The sequence below is a fragment of the Typopeltis vanoorti genome, chromosome 3 (genome assembly GCF_054136105.1).
Source record: "Typopeltis vanoorti isolate ZY-2024b chromosome 3, IOZ_Tvanoo_1.0, whole genome shotgun sequence".
Classification (NCBI taxonomy): domain Eukaryota; kingdom Metazoa; phylum Arthropoda; class Arachnida; order Uropygi; family Thelyphonidae; genus Typopeltis; species Typopeltis vanoorti.
Window position 1 is genome coordinate 129,878,534 of NC_143551.1, and position 24,797 is coordinate 129,903,330.

Here is a 24,797-nt window from a genome sequence, read left to right on the forward strand (position 1 = left end):
AAATGAAGACAAACCAGAATTCTATAAATTATTACAAGATGATTTTTGGTGTTCCAAATTAGCCTATTTAACAGACATATTCAATCATCTGAACATAAGCTGAACTCCAACATGCAAGGAAGAAATTAGAATATTTTGACATCTACAGATAAAATTAAAGCTTTTTTTTATTTTTATCTTATTTTTATTTTATCTTTAAAGATAAAGAGCACATTTTTATTTTATCTTTAAAGATAAAATAAAAATGTAGAAGATAAAATTAAGCACCAACAATGTAGAAATGTTCCTTAAAGTTGCCTCCAGAAAATGTAAGAACACTGATCTGCAAAAGCTTATTTACAGTCATTTAACATCGTTAGAAGAAAAAATTTACCATTATTTTCCAGACATTTCAGTCAATTTATATGATTGGATTTGAAATCCATTTGTAGAGTCAACATCAGCAATGAGTGAGTTAAGTCTTATAGAAGCCGAAGAATTAACTGATATAAGTAACGATCGTACATTGAGATTGAAGCATTCAGAAATGTGTCTGAATTCATTTTGGATAACAACTATGAAGAAGTACACCAATATAGGATTCAAAGCACTTAACATATTATTGCAATTTTCTACATCTTATTTGTGTGAACTGGGTTTTTCTGCACTCGTAAAGATTAAAACAAAGAAGAGAGAAAGACTAAAGGCCCTTGAAAATGAGATGAGAATATGTCTCTCCAAAAACAAGGCCTAATATCAAAGAAATATGCAAACAACACCAGGCACATATTTCACATTAAGTTCATATTTTATTATCTGAACCTTTATAATAGCTTTTGTTTTGTATGTTTTTGGGTTGTTTGAAAATAAACCAATTTAGTTTAAATAAAATCTGTTTTCTTTTAAATATGCTTTCCTTCGTATCTTTAGTATCTGTAATATCAATTTCTTTATGGGTTATATATGCGAGTCTTTCAGAATCAATTAATCGGCACTTTACTCTCTATAAAAAGCAAATAATACTAGGGGTGCCATGAAATTTATTTATTGATTTTAGTGTGCCGCCAGACAAAAAAGTTTGAGAAACACTGGTGTAGAGGATTGGGATTTCACTGTTGTTAAACATCAAAGAGTTGTGTATTGTGGGGGGAGCAGTATTAAGGAAGCAGGAAATAGCAAACTGGGTTCTATAGACTTAGCACTGGAACCTTTATTGTTCAACCATTATGTTAATTATATTGTCATTGGATTGCAAGGAGATATTCAATTGTTTGCAAATGATGTGAAGCTTGGAAAAGTTATTAAAAATAATGCCAATGTCCTGGCTCTTCAGATGGATTTGAATAAGCTGGATAGGTGAGTGAATGAATGAGATATCAGTTTAATGCAACTAAATGTAAGGCTTAAAATTTGGTGGAACTATGTTAATAGGAAGTGAAAAGGCAAGCAATCATGGAATGATGGTTAATAAATATTTCAAGTACAGGGAACATTGCAAAGATGGTGAAGGCAACCCAACTGATTGCTGCAATACTGAGAAGGATGCTAACTAGCAGAGATATACATAGCTCTGATCAGACCATAACTGGATTATTGTGCTCAGATCTGATCAGGATGCTACAGGGATGACAGGGATAAAGCTACCTTGGAGATGGTACAAAGGTGGATAATAAAAATAATCAGAACTGTGGAACATTAATTATATAGGCAGACTGAGGATAGCAAACTGCAGAGTTTATTGATAGAAAATGAAAGGGATAATACGATTTTGACTTTTAAACTGTTGAGAGGTATTAACCTTCCACTCATTCCTCCCATATGTAAAAAGTTGGGTTTTTTGTATATGTGGGAATGAGTGGAAATATAATGGACAAGGGGGGGGGGGCTTTTGGAAGTCACATAAAGAAGAAGTGAGTATGAGGATTAGAAGAAGCTTTGGAGAATGGCTGAATGGCTGGACCATGGAATGCAGAGGAGGAATAGTAAGAGTGCAGACAGTCAACAAGCTTAGAAGGGCTGTGATGAGCCTTGTGACTCAATGAAGATTCTGAACAATAATAATAATAATAATAATTTAAATAGTACTATATATGAGAAAAATCTCCGAGATAAAAAATTACATTTCACTTCTATGGAATGTTTCGAATTTCATTCATCACTATACATTATCTCACTAGAGATGATTATTATTTATTATTATTGTTATTCTTCTTCTTATTATTATTTTTACATTACCTGTTTCTTCGGTGTTCCAAATATTCTTTTCTTTCTTGAATTACTTTATCCATTTCTAACTTAACACGACCATACAGGCCTTTTTTATCTGTTGCCACTTCCCATTTACTACGAAATAAATCTGTGTTATGGCGGTTAACATAATTTTCACAATCTTCTAACAGATGTCTTCTTCTCCAATATTCTTGAATATAAAATTGCCTCTGCTGAGCTACTTTCTCAAATTTTGCCCCTCTTTGCAACTAAAATGTCACATAAAAAAGTTCTTTCATGTAATTAGAAAAACCATCATAAAATACATGTCAATGAATTAAATGAGAAATACATTATTAATAATTCAATATTCATTGAAAAATGTTCATTCAGTCAGTACTAATGATAGCCTTTGGTTAGAAAAGTCTGGAGATTTGCATCCCATCTAGGATATAAAGAACCTTTAAACAGCTTTTCAATTGAAGGTAAATTAGCCAGTCTCATAAAGAAATGGTAAGATCCTGAAAAATAAGCTAGATAAAATTAGCCAGTCTCATAAAGAAATGGCAAGATCCTGAAAAACAAGTTAGATAACAAGCAATTAACAATGGATCTGAAGCTAGCTGTTCCTGCCATAATTCCAATGAACTCAATCTAACTGACAATGTGAATTCTATAATATAATAGTCAGTATACAACTCTCATGACTCTTCAAAGCTGAATAATATATGTGTGTGTGTGTGTGTGTGTGTGTGTGTGTGTGTGTGTGTGTGTGTGTGTGTGTGTGTGTGTGTGTGTTAAAGATACCAAGCTATTTTAAACCTGGTTTTACTCCATTTCCCAAGTAAACAAACAGATAAACAAGTCAAGTTTGCGCCTGCAAGTGTTGCAAGTCTAGCTGACCACGCACGTAGTGCAAGACCAAGGCAACTCATGGTAAAAGGAATAAGCTCTGATCATTAATCTTAATATTTACCCTTAATGCAAAGCACATCTCCTGGAGGAGATGTATGATGTTTTGTATTAAAGGCAAGGGGGTGGGCCACTACCCAGACCGGTTTCGACCTTTATTGAGGTCTCATCAGTGGGAGCCAGGCTAGAAATACCAAGATTTTAGTAATACAGAGCTTATAAGTATTTTACCAGAACAAGTTACCATAAGGTGTTTTAACCTTATTAAATAAAAATCTCAGGAGGAGATATAAATGTAGAAAGTATTTTACCTTGGGTATAATAAATGTTAAAGATACCAAGCTATTTTAAACCTGGTTTTACTCCATTTAATACTAAGAATAGTGATCAGAGCTTTACCCACCTTTACAACGAGTTGCCCTGGTGTTGCACTACCTTCAGACTTGAACTAGGTTCAGGCGCAAACTTAAGTTTTGCTTACTTGGGAGAAGGAGTAAAAAAAACCAAGTTTATAAAATTACTTGGTATCCTTAATATATATTATCCCCAAGGTAAAAAACTTTTCACACATGTATATATATGTATATATATATAAGAAGTAAGGAAACTGTTAGAGACAATCATAAAGAAGGTGCATTTTGTAACAACATCCTTGTATATCATTCATGAATGTAACAACACAACTAAATGGTCTTGTCAAAAATAATTTACTTTCTTACCAAGCAAAAAAAAAAACTTGTTGCAACAATTGAACTTGGCTTATGTACTAGACTAGTGGTTCTCAAAGTGTGGTCTATGAACCCCTGGAGCCCCCCCCCCCCCCCAAGACCCTTTCAGGAGGGCAAAACTATTTTTATAATAATAAAAATAATGAGAAGTATGCATAAAGAACTTCTGCTACATACTAAAATACAATGGTTGTCTTGAGATTTTGAGGCAGTATGGCGTGAACAGAATTTACGTGAACAGAATAAAATAATTAGTCAGATGTTACAATAAATGTGAAGGGTAGTGACCATGAAATGTACAGGCAAATTATTATTATTATTAATAATTATGATTATTAACATTTGACCTCCATGTAGTCAGAGACTCATCATGAGAGGCAATATAGGAAATAGGAAAAGGGGATCATTATGGGTGGTTTTAATTATGGCAATATAAATTGATGATGAGATAGCAACTGGAAGAAAAGAAAATGAATTTCTTGAGTTTTTGAGGGATAACTATCTCAGAGAGTATGTAACAGAGGACACGTGAGAATTGAAGATCTTGGATTTGATCATCTCATCAGAGGTGTCTTTATAAATGAGGTGTGAAATCTCCCTCCAGTTGGTGAGAGTCTAAAGTGATTCTAAAGTGATTATCCAGATGGTTGCCAGCCATGTGAGGAAAGGAAATATGTGGAAGTACAAGGCTGGTGAGAAGCTCAGGGACAGCAAGCAGCTGTAGCTTGGAATAAGGAATTGGGTGAAAAGGAGATCAATTCTGCTTAGGTACTATTCAAGAACTATCTAGTAGAAGCAATATGAAATGTATTCCGAGGGTCAGAAGGTTAAATAAGGTAGGTGTGACATGGACGAATGAACACATTAAACATGCAATACAGAGAAAGAAGGCATTAGAGACAATATAAGATGAACGGTAATTAATTCCATGAGGAACAGGCAAAAGAGGAATCAGTTCCATGAAGAACAGACAAAAGAACTTTGTCTGTTCTTTTGACAAAGAACAGGCAAAGAGGATGACTTGGTCAACAAGAGTATCATATCAGCAGCAGTTAGTTAATGAAGCCAAAATAATAATAATAAAACTCCCTGCCAGCCTGGTTGGCCGAGTGGATAGTGTATCCCCTCTCCAGCCAAAAGGCTGGGGGCGGGGATATGGATGTTTGCGATTGTCTGTGAAAATACTGGTGGCGGGAGGTAGATGGCTGGTGTAGTTGGGGTTTGTTGTAGTTGGCGGACTGAGTGGTGGAGACAGAGAGTTGTAGAATGGGTGCTCTCCCTCGATAAGTCTTTGGACTACCTGGAGGTGTCATGTAATAATAATAATAATAATCCCTATGAAGTTCTTTAGATATGTAGCCAGCAAAAAAAAAAAAAAATAATGATTATGGTAGGATGACAGTGATTGACAAAAATGGTATAAGGCCAAATACTGCATCATGTTGGAGGCCTAAGGATTGTATACAGCACTCAGAAAGGATTAAAAACAGAATTTAATTCTTCCTATATTTCGTCTCAGTCAATGAGACATCTTCAGGGATTACAAAAAACTAATGTAACATAAAAACAAATAACAAACAATACTAAGCCCAACCATGTGGGTGACACTAAAGTCCTATCTAGGTGGAGCGCCCTCTAAGGGCGGTTGTAGGTGGCCTGGAATGTAGTGGGACCTCTGGTGATAAGCGTTTCCCAAATCTTAGAAAGCTTAATGCAACAATATTTGTTAAGATTTGGTTGATTCCTGAGAGCTGCTGCTGATTCTAAGAATAGTCTTTCTCTTTTGAATTTGCTGCGGTAGAGCATGGTGGTTTTTCCCCATGAGATCCTCTGGGTTGTATCCAAGACATGGTCAGCCAGGCCTGACTGACTATAGTCGTGCTTGCAGATGTATGATTTATGTTCCTCCAGGCGGATAGTAGCTGATCTGCCTGTCTGTCCAAAGTATGCCAGTTTACAGGAACAGGGTACTTTATAGACTCTAGGCACTGAGAGAGGAGGGAGCTGATCTTTTGTAGAGCGGATGAGGGTAGCAAGTTTGTGGTGGGGCTTAAATGCTGTGTGTAGGTTGTACTTTTTTAAAATCTTGGCTATTTTTTCAGATGTGCCACGGATGTAGGGTATGGTGATGGCATTTCTAAACTCTTTTTGAAGAAAAGCCCGGAGAATGGGGGAGGAACTGATTATTTTTTTAATGCTGTGATCGCTGTAGCCACTGGAGAGGAAAGTATTGTGAATGTGGTCAAGCTAAGTTGTAAGGGCGGTTCCACTGGAACAAAGATTGTGGGTTCTCTTGGTAAGAGTTTTAATAATGCCATATTGTTGAGCAGGGTGGTGGGAACGTTTGTAGATGTATCTGCCTGTGTGCATGGGTTTTCTATATACCGTGAAGGAAAGTGTACCATTGGGGAGGTGCGTAACTAAGGTGTTTAGGAAGGGTAAGCAATTGTTTTTTCCTTTTCAATCGTAAACTGAATTCTTGGATGTAGGCTGTTGAGGTGACTGAGGAAGGCGTCTAATGTGTCTGGGCCATGAGGCCAAAATAGAGAACACATCATCTACACATATCTTAGCCAGATTGAAGGTTTGAGAGGGGCTGAGTCTATCGCTTGTTTTTCAAAATCTTCCATATAAAAATTGGCAAGAGGGGGCGAGAGGGGGGAACCCATGGCGGCTCCTTCTATCTGCTTATAGATTCTGTTCTTCCAAGAAAAATAACCAGAATAGATGGCAAAGGAAAAGAGATCTAAGATGTCAGAAGGAAAAATGATTATGGTAGGATGTCTTGGATACAACCCACAGGATCTCATGGGGAAAAACCACCATGCTCCACCACAGCAAATTCAAAAGAGAAAGACTATTCTTAGAATCAGCAGCAGCTCTCAGGAATCAACCAAATCTTAACAAATATGGTTGCATTAAGCTTCCTAAGATTTGGGAAACGTTTATCACCAGAGGTCCCACTTTACATTCCAGGCCACCTACAACCGCCCTTAGAAGGCGCTCCACCTAGATAGGACTTTAAGTGTCACCCACGTGGTTGGGCTTAGTATTGTTTGTTATTTGTTTTTATGTTACATTAGTTTTTTGTAATCTCTGAAGATGTCTCATTGACTGAGACGAAATATAGGAAGAATTAAATCTGTTTTTAATCCTTTCTGAGTGCTGTATACAATCCATTAAGCCTCCAACATGATATCCTCACAGCACTTAAGCCTCTACACACGGATCCAAATACTGCAAAGGATACAGTTGTGATATTTAATGAGTAGTTTATAAAGGGCTTTAATCCTTGTGAATATGATATCATGGAAACTGAGAGCAGTGGATGAGGAAGGGGAGAGACTGACTGAGTGAGCAAACTTATACTAATAAGGCTGTGAGACTTGATGATATATCACCATGTCATTTGAAGGAACGTACCAGGGAGATGACATCTGCCTCTGCCTTGGCATAATTGTTTAATATGAGTCATACAGTGGGTCAAGTCCCAAAGGAGTGGAGTGAAGAGAAGATTGTACTGATTCATAAAGGAGGTGATAGAATGCAAGCATGAAACTATAGGCCAATTTGTATGTCAGGTATTGTGGTTAAAGTGTTAGAGAGAGAGAGAGAGAGGCTATTGAGAACCAGGATCCACAAATGGGATGACAACAGAGGTATTATCTTTGATGGTAATTTATTACAATACTTATTACAATAAGGTAACAGATGCATTGGGTGAGTGAGACAGATACCCAGTGGTATGCTTAGATTTTGCAAAGGCTTTTGATAGATTTCCACATGATAAGTTGATAGTCAAACTAGAGCAGATGGAGTTGGATATTAGACTAGTGAATTGGATTGGAGACTGGCTATCCAACAGATATCAGCAAGTTGTGTATAGGGGAACAATATCCTGGAAAAGGAAAGTCACTAGTGCTGTGCCTTAGAGGGCTGATTTAGGGCCACTACTGTTTAACCTGTATGTTAAGGATAATGGGAGAAGATTTGAATGGGATATTGGGTTGTTTACAGATGGAAAGTTGGGAAGAACTATGAGGAGTAGAGCAAATGTTGTGGCCTTACAAGAAGACTTGAATAGATGGTGGTGGATAAGGATCTAAAATTTAGAAGATACATTGCCAAATTTGTAAGGACAACACAAAGAATTCTGGCAATGTCTTCCGCCAGTGCAGAAGACACTGGCTTGTAGAAGTAAGGAAATTCCGAGTTCCATTGTATAAGGCCTTGATTAGAACACATATGGACTACTGTGCACAGATTTCGTCACTTGCTGTTCAAAAGGATGAAGAGATATTGGTAAGTGTCCAGAGGTGATTGACTAAGGTAGCTTGTGGTCTCTGGAATGTTGAGTATGATGAAAGGTTGAGAAGATGCAATTTGCAGAGTCTAGTGGATAGCAAGAAGAGGAATGATATGATAGTGATGTACAAGTTGTAAGGTGTTGTTATAGGATTAATGTTGATGAGGTTTTTCATAAAATGGTGGGAGATGGGAAGGGGGGGGGAAGAACAAGAAGTCATCCCTGGAAGCTGTATCATGGAGGATGTGAGCAAGAGACTAAGAAACAGGTTTTTTTGCATGGAGAGTTGTGAATGATTGGAATGCATTGCCTGACTGCAGAGAATTTGAATGTATTTAAGGCACAGTATGATGAGCTGTGTGTATGACAAAGAGACCTCCCATGATGAGTCTGACTCCATGGAGATCTTGGGATATTAATAATAATAATTTTTTTTTTTTTTAATCTTGGATGAGATGTAATTTCTCAGCTTTCATCCTCGAAGCTTATTTGTAAGCTTATCTGAGGATGACACTAGTTAGTTATTATTTATTGGTTTGTTTGCTGTGTTGGGAAGTTACAAAATCAAACCTATGTTTAATAGGTTTGATTTCCACTGTATCCGTTGATTGAGAAATTTGCACACACCACGCGCACATACACAAACACATATGATAAATTGGAATGTCTTGATGCATCACTGAACTGGAAGCTTGAACGAATAAATTGTGTTTCATTAAGTTTGTATGGTATTTTGGTGCATTTTTCTTGTTCATAGTATGTCCTTAGAGCTCTTTTCGGAATATCGTAGTTTGTAAGGTTTCTGTATGGCTTCGTGTTTCGTGTGGCTTTTCCGAAGTGATTATTGATTATTGTATTTTTATGTGATATAGTTGTCTGAGGTCTTGTTATATGGTATGTAAGTATTTCTGACTGTCCTGTAGTTGGCATCGAAATAATGTTTTAGCAAAGCTGCATAGTGACATAAGTGTTTTGCTGCCAGTATTTTGTGTTCTGACATTGTAGTGTATATAAAGTCGTTATTGTCTTTTTGTTCCCAAAATATCAGTTTTATCATTTTGTACTGTAACGACATTAATCTGTTTAGTTTGTAGGATGTACAGAAAGCATATGTTGTTATAGTGTATCTTAGTATATTTTGGCATAGTGCTTTGTATATTAGTGTTTTTAGTGTGTAGGAACTATGTCTTTTAACCTGTAGAATTTGCCAGTTATTGTTCGGAGTTTGTTGTGTAGATGGTTTATGTGGCTATTCCAGTTCATATCTGCATCAAAAGTAAATTCCAAGGTATCGTATTGTTTCACCCTGAGTGATTGTAGTGGTTTTACTGTTCTGTGTGTTTTTTATGTTGGAGAGTGAATGTTGGATAGTTATATATTTGTTATCAACTGGTCGAGTCAGTGGATTTCTGAATATCATTAATTTTGTCTTATCTGAGTTTAGGTGTATGGAGTTTTTGGTGAGCCAGTCTATGAGCAGATTTATGTCATACTGCATATTTGTTTGGGCTATGCTTGAATTATTATGGGTGGATATTATAGCTGTATCGTCTGCATATTGAAAGATCTTACCTTTGAGAGGTAGCAGATTAATATCATGTGTGCAAATGTTGAATAGAGTTGGGATAGAGTACAGCTCCCTGTGGCACTCCGCAGGTTACTGGCAGCTCTCTACTTCGGTTTGACCCGATACGTGTGATATGCTTTCTATTTTGAAGGTAGTTTGTAGTTTACACCTGTGCAGAGGCCTATCTATTCCAACATGCCTCAGCTTTTCTAACAAGGTTTGATGTGTGAGTCTATCAAATGCTTTAGTTAGATCAATAAAGACCACCATGGCAATTTTGTTTTTGTCTGAGGTGGTATTAATTATGTCTGTAAGGTCTTCCAAGAGAGATGTTGTTCCCTTATTTTTCTGAAAAACGTATTGTATTTTGGGGATAATATGAAAGTTCTCTCAGGTTAGTGATCTTATGTTGAACAACAATGAAATTCATCTATCTCTAAACAACACTCACAAATATGCATGCTAAGTAGGATATAAGTAGGATATAAACCCACATCCTGTAAGATGGAGAATAGAGATAACACCCATTTAGCCAACAATGCCACAGAGCATATTAAAGGTTTATAACCTTTTGTAAATAGGACTATAATATATAGAAAATGTATTCTCCAGGAAACAATGCTAACAATATAATTAGGATGAAAACGTTATATTAACAGAAATGCACTTACCCGTGCAATAGCATATGGTGTGTAACCTGTCACATCAATTATAAATGGATTTGTCTGATTCATTGCCATAAATGCCATGATTGAGTAGTTATTCTAAATCTCTCTGAAAGAGAAATATGAAATCATAATAAAATTTAATTACTATATAGAATTAACTGTTAAAGCTTTAGAATCTTGAAAACTGACTTTAAACATTCAAACTTATAGAAATAAAGATATTCTGATTCTAGTATGTCTTATATGGATTATTGTGCATAGATATGATCTCCTGGTTTTCATGGTTATGAGGATATATTGGAGAGGATCCAGAGAAGACTAACTAAGGTAATTGAGGGAATGCGGTTTACAAAGCCTTGTGAATATTATTATTATTATGATGGTCAACTCCAAGGAGTCGACAGACTCATCGAGGGAGGCCCTAAACATCATGTCAAGAACAACTATTCAACATCCACACAGTATCTATCATACTTTGCCTTGAACTCATTCACAGTCATGGCACCCACAACAGACTCTGGCACCTTATTCCACTCATTCACCACTCTCCAAGTAAAAACCCTAGTTCTAACACCCTTACCAACCACACTCTTGCCCAATATTCATGGATGACCCCTAGTCCTCCCAACACCAGATCTATTCTGAAAAATATCCTCTGAATTAATCTTATAGAAACCCTGCAGTAATTTGAATGTCTCAATCATATCACCCCTTTTCTGCCTATCAACCAATTTTTGCAACCCACAAATCTTCAACCTGTTCTCATAAGGTTCATTCCATAGACCTGCTATCATCTTAGTCACTCGCCTCTGGATCCTCTCCACCTCCTCCCCATCAAGAAGAAACCCTGGCACCCGGATCTCGGCACAGCAGTCAAGATGGGGTCTTATCAAGGCTCAATACATAGGAACAATAACTTGCTTCTCTCTGCTCGTCAAAGTCATCGTCGTCCGGTAGCATCCTCTAGCAAGAGGGTTGCAGCAGATGAGCAGCTCTTCTCCATTTCTCTCCGTCTGTCGCTTCCATCATTCTTAAACCAGTCCATTCCACGATGTCATTAAACCACTCTCTAGTTGGTCTTCCACATCTTCTCTTCCTCTCAACTTTCCCTTGTAATATAGTTCTTGTCATGTGTCCTAAAGAAGATTCTTTAGGAGTGTTCTTTCCATCCCAACTCGTCTTAAAACTTCTTGATTTGATATTCTTTCTGTATAGCTAATCTTTTCCATCTTTCTATAACATCACATTTCCAATGCATTAATTCTTTCCATATCTCTCTTTCTGAGTGTCCATGACTCACTTCCATAACTTGCAATACTCCAAACTGTTGCTTTAACTATTCCAATTCTAACACCTAATTTAGTGTTCTTGTTTATTAAAATTCTCTTCATTTCCATAAATGCCGATTTAGCTTTGCTTATTCTATTTCTAATGCCCAACTCTGAAGTTCCTTTCTCTGAGATCCAGCTACCTAAATATTGAAATCTTTCCACTTCTTCTAAAATCTTTCCTCCACATCTTATTTTTACATTATCTCCTATTTTTCTACCCATTATCATTATCTTGGTCATTTTTGTGTTAATTCTTAGTCCATACTCTTTACAAGAGTTTTCAATTCTTTGAATAATTTGTTGCAACCCATTTTCACTTTCTGCCATCACCACTACATCATCCGCATATCTTAAGTTATTAATGATTCTTATGTTTATTTTTATTCCTTCTTCTACATCCTCCAGTGCCTCTCTAAACATTTGTTCACTATAAAAGTTAAACAATAATGGTGATAACTTGCATCCTAGTCTGACTCCTCTCTCCACCAGGAATTCTCCTGTTTCTCCATTTACACATACTGATGCTATTTGTGACCAATATAATCTCTTTAAAATTTCAAAGTCATAAGAGTTAATATCAGTATTGTCTAGAATGTCAAAAAGCCCTTCATGTTTCACTGTATCAAATGCCTTTTCAAAATCTAGAAATCACAAAAACAACTTTCCACCATGGTTTAGTGTTTTCTCCCCAATAATTCTTAGACAAGTTATAGCCTCTCTAGTTCCTCTGTTGGTTCTGAATCCAAACTGTTCCTCATTCATTTCTTTTTCTATTTTATTCCTAATACTCTCTAAAATTATTTGCACCAGAATTTTTGCTGTGTGAGTTATAAGACTTATCATTCTAAAATTGTTACAGTCTAAAACTCCCGTCTTTTTTGGAATGGGGATAAAAATTGATCTTCTAAACTCCTCTGGTAATTCTTGTCCTTCATAAATTCCGTTAATAATTTGCCATAACACTTCCATACCTTTTCACCTATATTCCTTAAAAGTTCTATCTGTATACCATCTATTCCAGGCGATTTTCCTTCTTTCATCTTTTGAATTGCTAGATTCAATTCCTCCCTCATGATGCACAGTCTCTGCCCACTATGTTTTTTCTTTTGATTTTCTCCTCTTTCCATGTCTTCATAAAGTTTACTTACATATTCTTCCCATCTCTGTAATATCTTCTCTTTTTCTATTAGAATTTCACCTCTTTCATTCTTGATTGCTCCAGTCCTTTTCTGCCTATCAACCAATTTTTGCAACCCACAAATCTTCAACCTGTTCTCATAAGGTTCATTCCATAGACCTGCTATCATCTTGGTCACTCGTCTCTGGATCCTCTCCACCTCCTCCTCATCTTTCTCCTTCCTGTGATCATTTTAATGTTTTTAAAAACACCTTTTATGTCCTTTATTTCTGCCTTTGCTGTTGTATCTTTACTTATTTCATCTAACCACTCTTCCTTTTTCCTTCTTATCTCTCTTTGTATCGCCCTACTCAAGTCTTTATACTGCTTTTTTTTCTCCTCTGTTTTACTATTAACTAACTTTCTTCTTTGTGCTATTTTCCTCAAAATATTTTCCGTCATCCATGGTTTCTTTCTTTTCTCTCTTTCCTCTTCTTTTTTGACTAAATGCAATTCTGTAACAGTAATTATGCTTTCCTCAGAATCTCCATTTTTCACTTGCATCGTCATTTTCTTGTATATTTCTCTCGTTCATTTCCTCCTCTACTTTCTTTTAGAATTCATTCGCCGTACTTGGTATCTTCAGCCGCTCCATGTTCCATGATTTGTTCCGTTTCCCTGTAGTTACCTTTTTTAGATTAATCCTTCTCTTAGTTGACAACAATATGTGATCTGTATCACAGTCTGCTCCTGGATATGTTGTTACATCTTTTATAATGTTTCTATATCTTTTGTTTATCAAAATATAATCTATCTGATTTCTTCTAGTATTTATATCCTCCCCTGGGGCTTTCCTGTGTACAATCTTCTTGGATGTTTCTTAAACCAAGTGTTCATAATTGCTAAATCATGCTTTCTACAGAAATCCAACAACATATCTCCTCTTTCATTTCTCACTCCCAATCCAAATATTCCAACAATATCTTCCTCTTCCGATTTTTGCATTCATATCGCCTTGTATTATAATTATATCTTTTGTTTCTTTACATTTCAAGCCCTGTTCTATATCGCCATAAACTCTCTCTACCTTCTCATCTCATCGTCAGAGTATTCTTCAGTAACCAAGTGATTTGATAAGCTGATTTAGCCACTTTTGCAATGTGCTCCTTAAACTTTGACACCCTATCCACCAACACTCCCAAATCCATGGCCTCGTCAATCTCCTGGAGTACAGTTGCACCAATGTGGTATATATATACTGCTGCTAATCTTTTCACCCCAAAATGCATAACCTTACACTTTCCCACATTAAATTAACATCCATTCTCCTTAGCCCAGTCCTCCAATCTATCCAAATCATCCTGCAAAATTTTGACATCGTGGTCATATTCAATACAGTCAAATTCTCAGATGCAATTACTAGGTCAAGTACTCTTGAACCCCTAGTATATTCCATTACATGCTGTCTCAGGTGGTTTTCCCTTAATGACTGCATAAAATCCAATTCCTTCCTCCAATGTGTCTTCTTTTCCACCTTAATAGGTGGAAAAATTTTTTCATAGAATGGGAGAAGGTAGAACAAGAGGACATACCTGGAAGTTGTATAAGGAGGGTGTGAGAAGGACATAAGGAGCAGGGTCTTTGCAAAGAGAGTGGTTGGCAAGTGGAATGCACTGCCTAACATTGTGGGGGGAATACAGGTACATTATTATTATTGCAGGCAACTCCAAGGAGTCGACAGACTCATCGAGGGAGGCCCTAACATCATGTCAAGAACAACTATTCGACATCACACAGTATCTATCATACCTCGCCTTGAACTCATTCACAGTCATAGCACCCACAAACTCTGGCAGCTTATTCCACTCATTCACCACTCTCCAAGAAAAAAACCTAGCTCTAACACCCTTGCTAACAACATTCTTGCCCAGGTTCCATGTATGGCCCATAGTCCTCCCACCACCAGTCCTATTCTCAAAAATATCTTATGAATTAATCTTACAGAAACCGTTCAGTAATTTGAATGTCTCAATCATATCACCCCTTTTCTGCCTATCAACCAATTTTTGCAACCCACAAATCTTCAACCTGTTCTCATAAGGTTCATTCCGTAGACCTGCTATCATCTTGGTCACTCGTCTCTGGATCCTCTCCACCTCCTCCCCATCAAGAAGAAACCCTGGCACCCATATCTGGGCACATTAGTCTAGATGGGGTCTTATCAAGGCTCGATACAGAGGAACAATAACTTGTTTGTCTCTGCTTGTTAAAGTATTTTTCAGCACCCAAGTGATTTGATGAGCTGATTTAGCCACTTTTGCAATGTGCCCCCCCCCCCTAAACTTCAACTCCCTATCCACCAACACTCCCAAATCCGTGGCCTCATCAATCTCCTGGAGTACAGTTCCACCAATATGATATAGTGCTGCTAATCTTTTCACCCCAAAATGCATAACCTTACACTTTGCCACATTAAATCGACATCCATTTTCCTTAGCCCAGTCCTCCAAACTATCCAAATCATCTTGCAAAATTTTGACATCCTGTGCACTCACAATTGCTCTACCCAACTTTGCATCATCAGCAAACAAGTGAACACTTGCTCTCAGATCCTTTCCTATATTGTTAATGAACAAATTGAAAAGTAGTGGTCCAAGAACAGAACTGTGCAGCACACCACTGGTCACAAGCCGTCTTTTGGACTCTACTCCTGAATAAACTACTCTCTGATATCTTTCCATCAACCACCCTCCTATCCATCTCATCAACCCTATATCCATCCCCCATATGCTGCAGTTAACTGATTAGAATTCCATGTGGTATCCTGTCAAACGCCTTAGCAAGGTCCAGTAGAATCATTGTTAAACCCATTACCCTTATCCAGTTCAGCCATTACTGTGTTATAAAACATGAGCAAATTACTGAGGCATGATTTACCCTTCATAAAACCATGTTGTTCTCCCCACAGAGTATCCCATTTTCATCTATCCAATCCTGTATTTTTCTCTTGACTAATTTCTCCAAAAACCTGACAACGATTCCTGATATGCTAATCGGTCGGTAATTTACAACAGCAGTCTTGGAACCTCCTTTATGCAGTGGAACTATTTCCCCCCCCTCTTTCCACCCCCTCGGGACTAACCCAGACCTGAGACTCAAATTAAACAAAATGTTCAAGGGCACTGACAATTCTTTAGCCGATTCACGTATGACACGATCTGATATACCATCCAATCCCACAGATTTACTGACATTGAGGTTTTGTAATAGACTACTCACATCCACTTCATTCACCACAATTCCCGTATAATCTATTGGTTCATTCATTCCTGCAATGTCACCACCTGGATAATATATTCTTGCAAAGTGCTCGCTCAGTAATTCAACTATATCAACTGATTCGGTTACCTCCCTACCATCGGCATTCCTTAAAATAATTCTGCCATATACATTTTTTGTTTTACTTGCAACATATCGAAAAAACTGTTTGGGATTCTCTTTACCTGCATGGCTAATGTTCTTTCGTAATCCGTTTTTTTGCTTTTCTTACCACACTCGTTACCCTTCTGGCCTGCGCTTTATACTGTTCATGTGTCTGCCGGTCACCTTTCTACTTAAATTCCCTCCATAGTTGTTTCTTTTTTTGCAGCTCAAGCTTAATGGTGTTATTCATCCATTTAACTCCTACCTGATTTATTATTCGGACTAGGTATACAGTCAGCCATTGTCTCATGTAAACATTTCTTAACCGCCTCCCATGCACTGTCAGCTTCTAGCCCTTGCAGTTTTACATGCAATGGCACTGTACCAATCAATCTCCTAAGCTTGTCATACTTACCAGCCCGATAATTCCACATGTACCTTGTCTTAATTGTAAATTCCACACCTTCAGCCACCTCCCAAGTCAAGACCCTATGATCAGCCATAATAATTACCCCCCTCCTTCCACTCATTTCTTCTATTTGCTTATGCACCCTATCTGCACCATCTATTCCATCACCTTTTCTATAGCAGCACCCAACTGTATATTTTGTTCTGCAAGTTTCAATCTCACACCAAATAGCCTCAAATGTGCTCTTGTCTCTATCCTGCAGTTCCACTTCTATTCTCCTTGGCTGTAGCTCATCAGCTATCATCAATAACACTCCTCCCTGCATTTTATTCTCCCTGTCACTTCTGAACACACCATACCCCCTCACATTCAATCCTATTAGCTATATCATCTTCTGTCAGCCATGTTTCAATAATGCCAATAACCTGTGGCCTGGAAGTGCCAACCAAGGCCAAAAATTCTTCCTTCTTGTGCCTAATCCTTCTGGCATTAGTATACATGAATTGCAGAAGCCCATTTGTCCTATTTTGTCCCATTTGTCCCATCCCTATTTTGATGCCTTATACTAACTATCCCATTCTGATCCGTACTCTTTCATACTCACTTGGGCATATTACCCACATTCATACACTCAACTGTCTCCCTAAAGTCTGCATATCTACTCTTCCCCCCCCCTTAATAACTCTAGTTACCCTGATTCTGCACATCCACTTCCACTACATTCGACAACACCTTTTCAAGTCTCCGTACACCAAATTCATTCAAATGTAATCCATCCATCTTATATAAATCCTTTTGCCCATCAAATTCACTCTACACATCCACAAATTCCACACCACTCATTCTGCATAATTCACACATAAAGTCATTTGCAATTATGGCCCTCCTTCTATACTCTTCACTGTCATACCGCAGCAACAGACTCATCATCCTAACTCTCTCACTCTTCTCTTTTGCTACCTCAAGCAATTCCTTCACATCCTCACTCATAGCCATTTTGTCTCCTTTCAAATCTTTTGTACCTGCTACCACTATCAATTCTTTCACCCGCTGCTTTTGCATTCTAATTGACTCACTTACATCCTTAACGTTCACACCAGGTTGGTACGATTTTATTAAACTCTCAACTAACACCCCTCTTACTAAGGAATCTCCATACAACACTCACTGTTTCATTTCGTTTACACTCACTATCATACTCTTATTTTTTCTATCATACTTTTGCTGTTTATCAGTCGCTACACTCAGTAAATATTTTTGACAATGCTCCAGCTGCCGATTTGCCCTATGTATCGCTCCGCGTAACCGAACAATCTCACTCATTGCATCAGTCTCATAATTTTTATTCTCCAATAATTCATTCATTCGTTCTGTATGTTTACCTTCATTCTCACTTTCAACGCCACTCTCACAGCTATCTGGTATTACCTCGCAAATATCACTATTTTCTAGATTCTCACTTTCAACAACGATATCACTCTCATGACCTGGAACACTCTTTAAATCCTCACATTCTTTACACTTTCTGTACACGTTCACTCCACTATCGTTGTTTAACCAGACTCCATCCGTTCTCCTTAATGCATACATTTTGCATACAGTACACTGAATCAAATCCTTTAAATTAAAATTTTTGACAAAGAAATGCGACCTGGACGCCATCTTTGTTGTATTCCTCTTTATGGGGGTCATGTGCACGATAATTATATCTATCAATTTACTATTTAAAATACTCAGAAAACACCCAAAAATTACTCAGACATGCTAAAATACGAAAAGTAAACAATACTATGTAAATACGGTGCAAATTCACCAATTATTACTCAAAATGACACATCTGTTCTGGAGCTCTCCACACACACTACACACCATGTAGCACTCTCTAATTGAATGAGTTTAAAGCATGGTTCAATGGGCTTTGTGTGTAACAGTGTTTGCCTACCATGATTTTACCATGTTTGCCCCCCTTGGAAAAATTAAAATATTTCACGGCCCCCATCGAAAAAAAAAATCGTAATACAGACATATTATTATTATATTTATTGTATTTATATTCAATACAAAACATACACAGCGAATATTGCAAAAATCAAATGCAAATATTACATTTTTGGCATCTTACATACACATTTGACGTGGCCACTTAGTCTTAAGGCATTTTAAATTTGTTTTCATTATTTCACAGTCTCCCCCCCTCAACAAAACTAATGGCCCCCAAGGGGGCCACGGTGCACAGTTTGGGAAGCGCTGCTCTAAATAAAAATGATAAAAATTAATAGATCTCTTTCCACAAACATAAAGATATATATACATAAATTTACCTAGCAAGAAAATGAAAACCAATTCTTCGTTTCACTTTTTTGATTATCACCTAAACAGCTAGAATTAATGAAATTCAAAAAAAAAAAAAAAAGTAAGAAATTTCCCATTATAAAGCCATATTATTATATAATATAAATTAGTGGGTATATAAGCAGAGAATTAGCAAATACATAGATAAGACAGAAAAAAACTGAAGAAGGAAAACCAGAATGGCATAATACAAAAACAAGAATAAATACAGCAAGATATATATATATATACAATACTTTTTTTTTTGTAAAGCAATAGGTGCTGGTACTTCTTCTTTGCTATCAGGAAAAACTGAAAATTAAAAGAAAACTTTTTTATTTCCTGATATATTTACTTCATAGTGTGATAATGTTGTTGGTTAACACGAACAACAAATTAACTATATAACACACTTTAAACATTTTAGGAGCGTAACAATTTTTTCAGAAAATTTAGAGTATTAATATTTTTATTCATTTTTTACCTGGTCTGGAAACCCTGCTTAAAAGACCAAACATGGAACTTTTTTTTCAAGGCCACTCACTCTCTCTCTCTCTCTCTACTCATCACGTATTGAAAGGAAAGGATGTGAAGAGAGACTTAAGGTGCACAGGTTGCAAATTTCTTTTGTATTAATCTTTTAGAGGTCACCAAATAAGTGACACCAAAAAAAAAGCCCAATCTTTCAGAAGTCACCAAATCTGTGTAGAGTAGTTAAGATGTTGCTATATTATACCTTACATAGAGAGAGACAATAACCTCCATGTCTTTATTTGTCACTGTGTTCCTCAACATCCAAGTTATCCTTTCAGCTATTCTGCCAACTTTTGCAATATATCCTCTGAACTTCAACTTTTTTTTTTGTCTACCATCATCCCCAAATCTCTAGCTTCATCAATTTCTTGTAATCCAGTACCATTAATATAATACACAGTATGTAATCATTTTATCCAAAAGTGACCTTACATTTTGCTGATAAACTAACAACCATTTTCCTTGGCACACACATTGCCATTTTTTTATATATATCTGATCCACACTATTGCATGTAAGAAAGGAGGTCTGTTCACATTTGGACAGCTAATTACAACCCTCAGCTGTTCAAGTTCACATTTGAACTTGAACAGCTGAGGGTTGTAATCTTTCAGGAAGGCAGAGTGGGGGGGGGATGGTTCGAAAGGACAGAAGTGGATGGAAGAGGGACTGTAAAAGGGTGGTGGTTAGAAGTGGCTCTTGTTTTAATGATTTTGGAGGAGAGTGGAGGAATATTATTGGCCAACTCAGCAGAGCACTGTCCATGAAAGTATCTGCAGAAGAAGCACAAGGCAGAAACTGACCATCTGTGAGAGGATTAACACTTTCATTGCCAAGCTGAAAATTGGAATTTCGTGTGGTGGCCAAATTTTTTTTTTATTTAGTTAGCAACGTCCACGCGATAACGCGTGATCGGCCGTTTGGTGAGAACTCGCATCATGTGTATCGTTCATTGCCAAGCTGAAAATTGGAATTTCGTGTGGTGGCCAAATTTTTTTTTATTTTTTTATTTAGTTAGCGACGTCAACGCGATAACGCACGATTGGCCATTTGCCGAGAACTCGCATCGCGCGATTGGCAATGAACATGTTAAAGTGGGTTTGTGAGAGAGGGATCATTAATTAGCTGGAATGCCCTCTTCTTGATAGAATTGAGCAATTTTAGAGAGGATTTTGGTGCATCACCCCAAATTTGGAAGCAATATTCCATGGCAGGGCAGATTTGGGTTTTATATAGACTTAGCAGCTGTGAAGTAGTGCCTTGTGCAAAAAAGTACCCCAAGTTTTTTTGGTGGCTGCAGAAGCTGCCATTGAAATGTGGTTGTGCCAAGAAAGATCAGAGGTGCAAGTCAGCCCAAGAAGAGAAATCTGATTGTGCTTGATATCTCAGTATTACTTAAGGCAAAGGGGGAGGGGAAGAGATGCGAGCTCTTTCTTGAGAGAGAGATCAGAGAGAACTGAGTTTTGGTGGCATTGAAGTTTGCAAGGTTATCCTTGCCCCACTGGGATATAGCTAAGAGATCTGAGTTCAGGTCCCTAATCATGGTAGATCTTAAAGATTCTAACACTTGAGCAATAACAGGTTTGTCGAATGAAAAGTATCATCAACAAAGCTATGGATAGGATTGGAAGTCTGTGAGAGTAGGTCATTTAACTACAAGAGGAAGAGAGTTGGTGAAAGACCAGAACCCTGGAGTACTCCTGCATTGGTGGAGAAATCTGAGGAGAGTAAGCTGTCCAACATGACATGTAGTGAGCAACCAGTGAGAAAGTTAGCAATAGTGAGGAAGGTGGACCATAAGGATGGCGGTTTAGTGAGTAGGCCCTTGTGCCAAACCCAATCAAATGCCTTTGAAATGTCGAGGCCAACCATGTGAGTTTCTCCAAACTTCTCCAAAGACTGAGTCCATTGGTGGTGAAAGCAAAGATGATCAGCTGTAGATTGCGAGTAGCAGAATCCATACTGCTGGTCACTGATTAGTTGGTATGTCTCTAGGTGGCCTCAAAAGTTGGTTGTTGATGACCGTCTCCATAATTTTTGAGAGAACAGAAGTGAGAGCAATTGGATTGTAGTTTGTTGGTTCATAGTTTGTTTGGGATAGGCTGGATGTGGACCTGTTTCCATGCTTTGTGAGGTAGCTGCCAGTTGAATAGGATAGATTGAAGAGGCGACACAGGATAGGTGTTAGTTCTAGGGCACAATTTTTGAATAATAGGTGGGATACCATCAGAACCAAATGCCTTGTTTGTGTTCAGGTTATTAAAGATTCTTGAGATTTCTTTTTGTCGGAAGACTACGGGAGACGTGAAGGGAGCTGTTCCTTGTGGAGTTGAGGGAACTTTGCCCAGGTCATCAATGCAGGAATTGGAAAAGAAGAGTGATTAAGTTAGGTTACGTTAGGTTAGACAAGAAATCAGAAAGAGCAACTGCCATTTGGGCAAAAGGCAAGTTTGGAGCATTTGGCTTGTTCAAAGCCAGAACTTGGATTTGGTGATGATTCTTTTGCAACTGTTACGAGCTGCAGTATAAGCAGATAGAGCAGCTGAAGTTTTGGTCTTGAGCCAATTGTAGTAAGCAGAGGTTTTTTCTTTTACAGCATGGACACACTTTTTTGAGAACCAAAGCTTGGATGGTGGCTGAGAATTTGGAGTGGAATAGGGGATGAAAGCCTTCATTCCTGTGAGGATGTTCCTGTTATTCCATTTGAGCAGATGTTTGGATCAGAGGAAATTAAGCAGTAGCTGGACCATGGGAAGGAGGAAGGTCACCAAGGGGTCCTCTCAGTTGCCACCCTTGTACACCTTGCCACCCAAAGGACACAAGACTGTGAACTGGTGGGGGTGCAGGTTGTTCTGCAACAAAAGATACTTGCATGAGGGTTGTGGTCCGAGTTTCTAAGAGGAGAACTTGTCAGGAAGAGGTCAAGTGTTTTGTGTGCTGGAAAATTGGAGGGGGGGGTCTGATATTTTGGTGGGAAGATTGATGATCTGAGATAGGTCATTGCTGATGGTGAACACCTCAGCATCTCTGCCTGCTTGATTGGTGAAACTGGAGAAGGGGTGCCAATATGAGTTGTGGACATTGAAGTCCCCAAGAAGAATTACCTCACTGTTGGGATACTTCGATTGTAGAAAGGTGAGCTTTAGAGAGAGAGAAAGTTGAAGAGGTCAGAGTGGTTGACAGAGGGAGCATATGAAGAATATGAAAAGGGCAGGATAATTTAGGAGAGAAATTTTGAGCCTAAGTAGATCAAACAGTAGGAGATTCCAGGAATTGCAGTCTCTGGCATGGTATGTAAGATCTGACTAATGCCCAAGTGCCACCCTTGTGGTGGAAAAAGCTATGTAATATGTATTTTGGCAGTTGAAGTGAACATTGGCTATTAAGATTGCCAGTTGGGGTTCTGAAAGGAATAATAATTCTGATTTAGATGACAGTAGGTGGTGGTGACATTGTTTATATTGCTGTTTAAGCCACTAATGTTGGTGAAGTAAATATAAACGATGTCACCACTGGAAACGTTTTTAAGAATTTTGTTGGTGGATTGATTGGTTGGATTACTGTTGTCTTCTATGATTTTTTTGGTTGAATTTTTGATGTTTTTATGGGTTTTTTTTTAACTCTTTCGTGCAGGAGAATTTTTGAGATCTGCAGTAAAAACACATTTCTGCTCTCTATATTTAAATTATTCTACAGGATCTCTAAATCACCTTTATTAACTACCCCAGTTTAGCATCATCATCAACAAACTGAATAATTTTCTTTAAATCATTTCCTATATCATTAATATACAAAGTAAACAGTAGCAGCCCCTACTACTGAGGCACTCCCTCCCCATTCATTCTCCTGGATTCTGTTCCACTATATAATACTCTCTGGTATCTGTATGTCAGCCACCACCACCTTATCTATGCCATCAACTTCACATCTATTTTCATCTGATCCAACTTATGTAATAGTTTTCCTTGTGGTTTTCTGTTATATGACTTTCAGAGTCCAGTAGTATCATTTCCTTTATCCAACTCAGTTGTCACTCTATATAAAATGTCAGTTAGAGCTACTGATGAAACCTCTATAAAGTCAAAACTGGTCTGGGTAGTGATCCTTTTCATAATACATAGCAATATATATGTCAAAAAAGGAAGTGTGCTTTGCATTATGGGATACTGAGGCAATTGATTAGAAAGTAAATCATACTTGAGAAAAGATTATTTATTTAGCATATGATGATATTGGTGTTATATGAAAAAATAATTTGACTTCACTTTAAAATATATCACTGTTAAATATGACATATTAAAAATAACCTGTTAAATATGACATTATGTGATCCCTAATCTTTTAGAAAATTTTACATGGGATTGGCAATGTTATGTTGCATACATTAATGTTAACTGTTAATGAAAGTCATAAGGGTTTTTTTTCTGTTTAGAAAAATTACATTTTCTACATCTGTAAATATGTATTATTTGTGAATACAGATAATACTGGAAAAAAACCTAGATGATTTTAATTCTCAACACTAATATGGATTCTGATTTGCTGTTACGGATGTCAGTAAACACATTGGCACATTGACAAAATTACTGTATAAGATGCTTTCCATATTAATTATATAGGCTTATTATTAATCCAGTTTTAAAACTTGCAATAAAACTGCTTACTACATTTATATTTGAGTATATATGTCAGTATATAATTCCGAGACTTTAAAGATCAACCAAATAAAGAAATATTATTCACACCATCTAACTGATTTCTACTTTACCTATGAAAGTTTCGCTTTAATACACAAGTTTCTCTTGAGTTCTTAAGCTTTTCCATACCGGCAAATACAGAATTGAATACACGTTGGTCCCATTCTTCATGAATACAAATTTAACACATCTAGAACGTTTGCGATTTAATAATTTGATATAAATTACAGAAACACGAAGTAGTTTGTGTACATTATGACATATTGCACACCACTTAAAACACAGGATTTTTTTCTCCACTTGCTAATAAATGGCAGTCAAATTGTCAACTCGAAGTATTCCAACAGAATACGTTGCCAGTGGCAACAAGCATTAGTAATAAGGAATGCTTTCCTTTTTTTTTTTTTTTTTTCTTAAAGAGTTCACAACAAAACAGAAATATGAATTTTCAGTCAAATAATATTATAAAAAAAATGAATCATTATTATTAACGAAAAGCCAAAGCTAATTATATTAATAATAAATCAAGAGCTAAGAATTTCCGCCTGTTGGACTTCACTGTTCTTCTCAAAATTTAAGTTTAGAAC

General features: G+C 37.1%; 1 protein-coding gene across 5 annotated transcripts in view; it reads right to left on the reverse strand.

Annotated features, from left to right (window-relative positions):
• Positions 1-24,531, reverse strand: part of LOC150108566 (cilia- and flagella-associated protein 53-like) — a 119,662-nt gene extending 95,131 nt beyond the window's left edge. For 2 of the 5 annotated variants that reach the window (XM_090416005.1, XM_090416003.1), the window contains exons 1-5: positions 24,282-24,531; positions 19,237-19,291; positions 18,970-19,027; positions 10,372-10,474; positions 2,215-2,456 (exon numbers count right to left, since the gene is read on the reverse strand). In XM_090416005.1, coding sequence (XP_090272131.1) covers positions 2,215-2,456; positions 10,372-10,449 — 320 coding nt within the window. In that variant the 5' untranslated portion in view covers positions 10,450-10,474; positions 18,970-19,027; positions 19,237-19,291; positions 24,282-24,531. The remainder of the gene's footprint in view (positions 1-2,214; positions 2,457-10,371; positions 10,475-18,969; positions 19,028-19,236; positions 19,292-24,281) is intronic. The other 3 variants (XM_090416004.1, XM_090416006.1, XM_090416007.1) reach the window with 3 other exon arrangements.
• Between the last annotated feature and the right edge of the window lie 266 nt (positions 24,532-24,797).